Source organism: Myxocyprinus asiaticus, chromosome 27 (assembly GCF_019703515.2).
Source record: "Myxocyprinus asiaticus isolate MX2 ecotype Aquarium Trade chromosome 27, UBuf_Myxa_2, whole genome shotgun sequence".
Classification (NCBI taxonomy): domain Eukaryota; kingdom Metazoa; phylum Chordata; class Actinopteri; order Cypriniformes; family Catostomidae; genus Myxocyprinus; species Myxocyprinus asiaticus.
In genome coordinates, this window is record NC_059370.1 from 30,109,302 (window position 1) to 30,119,394 (window position 10,093).

General features: G+C 38.0%; 1 protein-coding gene across 1 annotated transcript in view; it reads left to right on the plus strand.

Annotated features, from left to right (window-relative positions):
• Window positions 1-3,633, plus strand: part of LOC127417941 (melatonin receptor type 1A-A-like) — a 29,518-nt gene extending 25,885 nt beyond the window's left edge. Inside the window, exon 2 of the mRNA XM_051658220.1 lies at window positions 1,160-3,633. Coding sequence (XP_051514180.1) covers window positions 1,160-2,028 — 869 coding nt within the window. The 3' untranslated portion in view covers window positions 2,029-3,633. The remainder of the gene's footprint in view (window positions 1-1,159) is intronic.
• Window positions 3,634-10,093: the final 6,460 nt, after the last annotated feature.

The following is a 10,093-nucleotide window of genomic DNA, read 5'->3' on the forward strand; positions in this document are numbered from 1 at the left end:
CACATCTCTGTTCATTTTTCACCTGTCTCTGCTAGTCTTCCTCACTTCAAATGAAACTTGAGGAACACAGCCGTTCAAATTAGAGGAGCCGCTGACATGTCACAGGAATAATATAGAGTCAGTGTTCTGGAAAGGTCTTCTGCTCTGATGATTTCTCATAACATTGAGCTAAATTTGCTAAATCATGAATGTATTTATATGAAAATCCTTCAGGATTTCAAGATTTGTGCTGCACAGCACATGCTGTGTCAGTTACATAACTGACAAGTAGCCTAGATGAGGAAACCTTTTTTTTTTAATAACATTTCCAGACACTTTAAACTTGTTCCCTGCAATATCAACAGGCTTTAGAGCATAGAGGCCAGAGTTGTGCAGGCTTAGCAGTAATGAGTGAAGACAGATGGGTGAACAGGTTCCAGGCGACTAGTTTTCAGTTCATACATGTTCCTATAATTGTGAAGGTTGTGCAGGGTCAGTTGGCTGTTGTTGTCCAATTAAATTTCCCTTAGTTGTCTGATGTAAAGGCAATGTCCAATGTATCATTTTCTGTCTTTCAAAATGATGTGTTCTAGATCTTTACAAACATCTGACAACATCTGTATAGTCACCATAATATACATGATTTCAAGGACTGAACTTTAAACCCAAATAGGCCCCCATCAACTAATGTGTCTCCTGACATGGGCCCCACAAGTTTTAAAGGGTCGTAATGGGCGATTGAAATATCATGTGACAATAACAGATGCAACCCAAATCCTTTTATTAGTGAAAGCATCTGACAGACTTGGGAAAGATATCATTTAATTAGATGTGGTAAAGGTCATGCTGTAAAAGTAAACTGGCATCCATCCTGAAAAGGACAGGAGATATAACGGGCACCGTATTTTTTATTTTTTGAAACACATCATTCTCAGACCTCATACAAATCTAATCTGATGACTTTAGGGAACCCGACAGGCCACCTGCAAAACGTTTTTGTTTTCACAAGGGATGGTGAATGCACGGCAGTTATATAAAACCTCTTTATTTGACTGGACAGATATTGCATTTCGGGAATTATAATAAGCCTTTTTGCTTGATTTTTTTCCCATTGTTTCAGTTTTATCTTATTTATCCCTGTAATTGCATTTATTGTATTTACACTGTGTTTCTTTTGCAGGGAACATATTTGTGGTGAGCCTGGCAGTAGCTGACCTGGTGGTAGCCGTGTACCCTTATCCTCTGGTGCTGGTGTCTATTTTCCATAATGGATGGAATTTGGGCTTTCTCCACTGCCAAATCAGTGGATTCCTAATGGGACTGAGCGTGATTGGATCTATATTTAACATCACTGGTATCGCCATTAATCGCTACTGCTATATCTGCCATAGTCTCAAGTATGACAAGCTATACAGCTACAAGAACTCTCTTTGCTATGTCATTCTAATCTGGATATTGACTGTGGTTGCTATAGTACCAAACTTTTATGTAGGCTCCCTGCAGTATGACCCCAGGGTTTACTCTTGCACATTTGCGCAGTCGGCAAGTTCGGCGTACACCATTGCCGTAGTGTTTTTCCATTTCATTCTTCCAATTATGATTGTGACTTACTGTTACTTGAGAATCTGGATCTTAGTGATTCAGGTGAGGAGACGTGTCAAACCAGAGTTCCGGCCTAAGCTCACACCGCATGACATAAGGAATTTCGTCACCATGTTTGTGGTGTTTGTACTTTTTGCTGTGTGTTGGGCCCCTCTCAATTTCATCGGCCTGGCGGTTGCCATGAACCCCATTCGGGTCGGGCCTCTCATCCCAGAGTGGTTTTTTGTATCCAGTTATTTCATGGCCTACTTCAACAGCTGCCTTAATGCCATAGTCTACGGACTGCTAAACCAGAATTTCAGAAGAGAGTACAAAAAAATTATAGTTTCTATCTGCACTGCGAGGATGTTCTTCCCAGAGAGTTCAAATGATGCTGTTGACCGGATCAAAAGCAAGCCATCCCCTTTAATGACAAACAACAACAGAGTGAAAGTAGACTCGGTATAAAAACGGGCACTGTGAAAACAACACATACCAAAAACACATCTCAGCTGTTTGCAGATCAAAGTATTTATAACAGATACTGTATGTATAACGTATATACAGTACAGGCGTATGTATTCCCTGTACTTGTTGCTTCTTAAAAGGTGCACTGCAAATATCTTGCTGGTCTTAGTGTTTACAAGTTCATAATGTAAGGAAAATGTTTTGATTTTATACACACATTTTTACAGGACATTATGCTACAAACCAATGCACACACTGTCGTACAAGCAGAACAAGGTGCCAGATTAATAGCCCTTCATTCTGATAAGTGCTCAGCAAAGTCATTTTATGATCTCAGATTCTCTCTTTTAGGCATAGGCAATTTCTAAACAATCTTTGAGGCTGTGTGAGGCACATGCCATACAGTGCTTTTGCAAAATAATACTACATGTTTATGGTACTTTATGGTATAGTAGTTATATAAAAATTAACCTGCAGGCCAGTTAAAGCAAACAACATTGTAAAATTTGTCTTTGAATGCAAATGTCTTACTGCTTTCATTACAGTTTTAGGATTGGATATCAATGTAAGTGTAATCAACCTCTTGAGGGGTCACAATAACTTGTGACATGCATATGTTATGAAATATGAAGAAAATGGTAAAATTTGCCAACTGAAAATTATATTTTTTACACATTGATGTACCATAACAGGATTCTTCTGGTTCATCTGCTAGCCTTCAGCTCTTTTGTATGATTTGTTTAATACTCATATTACATACCATAGTTAGACTATCACAATAAAGTGCAGTTAAGCTGAAAAGCAATGCAAGCTTTTATATAAATCCAAAAGTATAGCGATCAAACTGAAAACCCAAGATCTGTATTTTGGCATAGACCGATATAGAAATAAACCACATTGTTTGTATGTAAAGTGTGCACATACTTTGTAGTACATTTGAATAGACACTAAAATGTAAAACCTTTCATGTATGTTCAGCTTTACAGATATCTTTACAAAGCCTCTGAAGACTGGTCGGACTCAGAACTTTGTGAGGTGTACTGTCACAAGACCAGGTTCAATACTTTTTTCAAAAATGTAATCCAGATGGGACTTATTGTAAAGTGATTTGCACTCTTTTAATTATCATCAAAGCTCAAAAAGTATAAAATATGAGTGAAATACCTTCATGTTACAGTGAAACATTAATGTGTGTTTTATGCATTTATTGATTTGTGTGTGTGTGTGTGTGTGTGTGTGTGTGTGTGTGTGTGTGTGTGTGTGTACTGTCACAATGTTTCCGACCAGTCTCCAGAAAACAATCCGTTATGTCAGACAAATGAGTTAATTGTAAAATGTGTTAACTGTGTTAACAAAGTAAACATTTGTATGTCCTAAAAATTGCTCATACATAAAGGGGTTTGCGTTTTTTAATGAAATATCAATTTGAAGTAAAAATGTTGATACTGTATGTTTCGATGTCTATGCTAGAACCACACAACATACAAAAACCTTATGAATGCTAATAATGAAATCACATTGTAATGTCCTATCGGTGGTTGATGTTCAATACAGTACCTTCTTGTTTACAACATAAAAACCAACAAAAATTCAGGAGAAACAATGGATCCCCTTCTTTTCATTCTTTTTATGATTAGTATTATTGTCTTTTAATGTTAAGACTGGATTTCATAAAAGGCAATTGTGATCTCCTGAATCTGGATTATCAAGAGAGCTTTCAAAGGTTACATATTTAGCTAAGCATTATTAAAGTGCTATTTATACATAATTGTGTGTGTGTGTGGGGCATTGAACAAGCACTACACGGACGACTTTAACGGTTGTGCACTGTCGCCATGTCAACAACCGCATCTCCCGCTGAAAGCGTTTAAACGCACTCCTCCTGCGAACATGGATAGGGGAAAATGGGCCCCATGGCCACGAGCTGGGCCCCATGGGAGTTGTAGGCCCCTGGGCTTCAGCCCATATAAGCATGTGCATTATGTGCCCCTGCACACCAGTATGACTTTCTTTCTAGAACACAAAAGATGTTTGCCAGAATGTTAGCCTCAGTCACCATTCACTTTCATTGTATATTTTTTGATTCAATCAAAGTAAATGGTGACTGAGGTTAACGTGCTGCCTAATATCTCCTACTGTGTTCCACAGAGGAAAGAATGTCATATAGGTTTGAACAACATACGCATGAGTAAATGATGACATAATTTTCATTGTTGGGTAAACTATTCCTTTAACATCCCAGCATCTAGAGCCTCACTTTGTTTATTGGACACCTCCATGAAGACAGAACATGCATTCATTTCTGGAATGATCCCACTGGTGGTTTTAACACACACTGATGTGCATTCTGTTTGCTGCTATTCAAGCTTTCCAAATTCCAGCACATCAAATAATGAGCTTTGACATCTCACGTCACACTTTCTTTCCCCCCAAATCATACACATTCGCATACGTAAGCCTTTCATAGTGACTCATCTGGCTCCTCTCATGCATACACTTTGAGAATAATCGTGCAAAGCTTTATTTAAGAGCAAACCAAAAACTCATTGCACTGGCCTGCTTCTGTGCCCGTGGATGGTTATTTCTGGACATTTGGCGGGAAGTGTCTTTAAAATCAGTGAAAGCTTAAGTAATTACGTTTGTCTCCACACAAGCTTGACGAGGGATCAGCCTTCCTTTGAGTATCTCCACCCCCTCTTTTCCCGGGCGACTCAAATCCATGTCTTCTTCACTTCATCTTAATGAACTTCAACAGATTAAATAAGATTTTAAAGGATGAGCCACAGAGTAGCCACCCCATCTGTGGATACTTTTTTTTTTTTTTTTTGGATTACATTATGATGACATATTTTAATCTTAGGCTGATTCTCAGAGGAGAGATTCAAGTGGTAATGAGGTAGCCATTATGCATGTACCACTACTGCTAGACTGCATTTGATACTTATCTTCCAAGCACACCTTGCCAAAAGGAAATATGTGGTGGTGGCATATGCCAAGTTTATTACATACTAGGCAGAATCAAAGTGAAATTATTCCCCCATACATCTGTCCATACTGCCTTGTACAGAAAAATTGTTAAAGTGATCAGGTTGTTGGGAGACTTTTTATCTTATTCCTGTAGAGAAGTACACTGTATGGCCAAAAGTATGTGGACACCACCTTTTAAGTAATGGGTTTTGCTATGCTTCTTAATTCCAGTAAAAACAAATCTTAGAGCTATGATTTACAAAGACTTAGAATTGTATGCTTGCAGCTTTGTGCAGACTGATCTCACTATGAGTATAGCGACAGTAGATCAAAGGTTCTGCTGAAATTGGTCCGTTTTAACCAAAATTCAAACCACTTCCCCAGTGGCAGAAGCTGGAAGTGTTGTTGAACGTATTGGCACCAGTGAACTCAAATTTTAATGTGAAATGTCCACAGGGTGGCGCCAAATGCAAGTTGTATTTTAAGTTGTAAATGATGTAATGGTCAACAGGAATGCATTTTTTTTTATTTTATTTTTTTTATTAACCTTTAGATGCCTAATACCTGACCTCAGCCCAAAGGGACCTAGCAAACTGGTCAGGTTTTTCAAGTATAACTTTGGGTTTGGGTCTGGTTCGGCTTTGTAATTAAATGAAAAACACTGTGCACGAACAGACAAGTTAGGGGCTGTTCATACTGAATGTGTTTTTGCTTGATCTCACTGATGCTTTTGTGTCTAAACAGGAGCAAATCCCCACAGCCATGTTACAACATCTAGGGGAAAGCCTTTCCAGAAGTGTGGAAACTGTTAGGGAGGACCAACTCACTCTTGCCAATGGTTTTGAAATGTAATGTTCAACAAGCACATATGAGTGTGGTGTACATATACTTTTGGCCATATAGTGTACCAGCTTTTTTATCTGAGCACTAAAAATTCCCAGAGCATCTCTGTGAAGTGATGGCATGCCACACAGTCCTGTGTGTCTGTGGACAATGAAAACTTCCTTCAGGGCCAGAGAGACTCAACTCTGAACCTGCTCAAGTCCAGAGCTCAGCAGTTTGATGAAGCCCGCTGTTTCTGTGCGTTCAGGCGAGGACCGTGTATTTGTGTATGTGCAATTGTGCATGTTTTTGTGTGCGTCTGTCTGTCTGCAGAGTCAAGATTTCACTATCAGCAAGTCTCAGTCCAACCTGCAGCTATTGGACAGCTGAAGAAACAATGGCTTACTATTCAATGGAGCTAAAAACATAATTGAGTAAGCAACATTTTCAGTTTTCGTTTGGCTATGGAGAGGGGTTTCATAAAGTGATGTTGTGTTAGGCTCTCGAGAATTTTAAATCTGCTCTTTATCTTAAAGCTTAAACTGTGGATGGAATCACTCTCTCTGGGCAGTTGCAACAAACAGGTGTGAAATGAAATTACTGTGCTGTTATTCCACAGTTAAATACTTGTGTTTGGAATTCCTGCCTTAACCCTCTATATTTACAGAGAAAACAATAACATTAATTTCAGTCTGGTAACTGAACTGAAACGTGAGTGGAAATATATTGCAGCATTGTTCAGTCCATCAATAAATATGAATATGATGTAACTGCTAGTTGAAACTTTGTGCTTTGTGTTTCTATCACTGGCTGTTGACAGACATAACATAATGACATTTGTTAACATTATTAATTTATATGAATGAATGAACAAATGTTACACTAATATAGAACTTTTCTGACACTACACTCAAAGTGCTTTACATAGGGGACAGGGGACTCTCCTCATCCACCAGCAGACTGCAGCATCCACCTGGATGATGCAACAGCAGTCTTAGTGCCACCAGCTATTGGTGGAGAGGAGATAGTCAAGTGATAGAGCCAAACGATGGAAGATGATTATTTAGAGGCCATGATTGATAAGGGCCAATGGGGGAATTTGGCAGGACAACAGGGTTCCACCCCTACTCTTTATGAGAAGTGACCCGGGATTTTTTAATGACCACAGAGAGTCAGGACCTCAGTTTAACATCTTAAAAATGGTGGCTTTCTACAGTACAGTGTTCCCATCGCCATACAGGGGTGTTAGGACCCACACAGATCGCAAGTTAAGCACCCCCTACTGGCCTCACTCACACCTCCTACAGCAACCTTAGTTTACCCCAGGTGGTCTCCCATCCAGGTACTGACCAGACTCAACCCTGCTTAGCTTCAGTGGGCAATCAGTCTAGAGCTATAGGGTGATATGGCTGCTGGCATAAAAATGTTATATTGTCAGCTGACCAGATTGCTAATAAAAGGAAAGCAAGCATTCAGACAAAAAGTTGCTCAAACTATGCTTCATTCTCAGAAAAATAAGAATAAATAAACAAAGGATCCCAACAAAAAATGGGCTAAAAGCTCCAACATCAGGTCCTATTTTAAGAGCACAAGCGTTAAGCGCAGTGCTATGCCATAAGTCATAAATGCAAAGTCAGTGGGCATGGCCATGAAGTTTTGGTATTTTTGTGCAAGCATGCACTATATAATGTGCTATATACATGCGTGTGCTATATACATGCGAAAATATAATCACAATAACAAAGTAGTCAAAAAACCATACCAATTCAAAAACATTTTACTCTTTCCAATTTTTTTCCACCAGCACATTTTGCAGTGACTTAAAAATCACTCTATGACAGGTGGAAAAATACCATTACAAATTAAATGATAAATACAAATGTAAATTTAAACATAATAATAGTAATAAATAAACCATGACAGATAGATAGCTCAATGCAAATCTCATACATTTTTGTTTATTAGAAGATGGCTACAACTCTGATCGTCAGTGACATCATTTGATTCTCCTCTATATTTTCAGAGTTTGGACATGAACTTTACAACCACCTGCTAGTGGAATCTACAAATTGCAAATGCAAAAACTAAGTTTAAACTTTGCGCTGAGTTAAGATGTGGTTTTCAAACATCTTAGCGCAATGACCTTTTTCTCAGGAAAATAGCAAATTGCACTTTACGCCACTTAATTTACATAAAATACACCCACGGTTTGCGCGCATTCATCCACAATAGTGCAAACACGGCCACTTGGGCTTTGTGCTGGTCCGAAAATTGCGATTATAATTAGTGCTCTCACGAAAAGTGGATAAGACGGTTGTAGTGCGAAGCCCTGTGCTTTGCACATTCATGAAAATAGAGCCCATAAAGTGCACTGAAACAAGTTCATAAATTCCTTTAAAAAAAACAGTAGCCAGACATTGTTTTGTTTACGGACATGGCATAAATTTGCAAGGACGAATGACGGAAGCCAGAAATTTCCCACCAAATCGAACCTGGGTGTGAATATAGAATAACATTTTACAAAACACGGTTTTGAACACAGATTTCGTGAGATTGCAAAATCGTAAGATGTTGCATGACTTGGCTCGTAGGAAAAGGTACAGCTTTAATACCTATAGATACTAACCAATCAACAAACAGAAAATCAATACAATTCAGGCAAATTAAAAGGGATAGTTCATCCAAAAAAGAAAATGCTCTCATGATTTACTCACCCTCAATCTATCCAAAATGTGAATGACTTTATTCTGCAGAACAGAATTTAAGATTTTAAGAAGAATATCTCAGCTCTGTAGGTTCTCACAATGCAAGTGAATAGGTTCCAAAATTTTGAAGTGCCAAAATCCACATAAAGGGAGCTTAAAAGTAATCCATATGACTCCAGTGGTTAAATCCATGTGTTCAGACATGAAATGATAGGTGTGGGTGAGAAACAGATACATTTGTAAGTCATTTTTATTTATTTTTTTTATCATAAATTCTCATCCCACAAAGAAAGTCAATCACCAAAAACAGAAGAAGAGGAATGGGAAAGTGAAGTGGAGATTGGCTGAGTAGGAAGGAGAATTTATAGTAAAAAAGGACTTAAATATGGATCTGTTTCTCACCCACACCTATCACATCGCTTCTGAATATATGGATTTAACCACCAGAGTCATCTGGAATATTTTTTTGTTGCCCTTATGTGAATTTTGGCACCCATTTACTTACATTGTATGGACCTACATATCTGAGAAATTCTTCTAAAAATCTTCATTTGTGTTCAGCTGATAAAAGAAAGCCATACACATATTGGATGGGATGAGGGTGAGTAAATAATAAGAGAATTTTCATTTTTGGGTGAACTAACCCTTTAACCTGAACTGATGTATGTCAATAACCTGTCTCGATAACGCTTCTCTCGTCTCGTTCCAAACCTGATATTTAATTTCTTCTCTGGCTGGTACACAAAGGTTTTGTTCCTATTAAAATCATGGTTTGACTTAGGATTTAGTAAAGTAGTTAAACTTTATGGTTCGGTTTAGGTTTGGGTAAGGGGTTAAATTTAATTTGTTTTCTCTATGTGAGCAAAAGTCGTTTTACATTTTTATCTGAGCAAACTCCTATACAATTTCTTATGTTTTTGCTATGTCTAACTATTTGTATGACTTGTCATAAGACAGAGTTGCATTTTGTTAATTTCTAATCAAAAATTAAACAAGAAATCTTCTTTATAGTGCACCTTTAACCAGTGCTGTATTTATGAAATCAAGTATAAACAATCATGGAGAGCCACATCTCTAAAGGTCCTCTATAATTTCATCATACTTTGCAGTTTATAAATCCAATATTTTTACAGTCTTTATTTTCTCCATTTTGGAGAGCACAGCAGGTAAAAAGAAACTTATCCTTTCATCTAGGCAGAAAGAACACACCATTATAATCAAATGAAAATATTACAGTGTTTTATAAATTTTTCAACTCTGACTTAAAATACAGCCCCGGGCAGGAGCGGTGTTACTCAATCTGTATACAAAATCCAAAAAAATAAAGTAATATCTTTACACGAGAATTGTTGCTGTTCCATGTTGGGTGAACTGGATCGCACATACGTCATGGTGGTTAACACTCTGTTCGTATCAAGAAAAGGCAGTCAGCTCTAATGCCATGTGTCTAACTAGCTGGACCACTGTCTGTCATGGCCATGTGGAGGTCAAAGGTTCACCAGATGCTCATCTGACCTTAAAGTGAAGGGATTCAATATCTCCTGGGTAGTGGAGAGTTAACTATACATTCT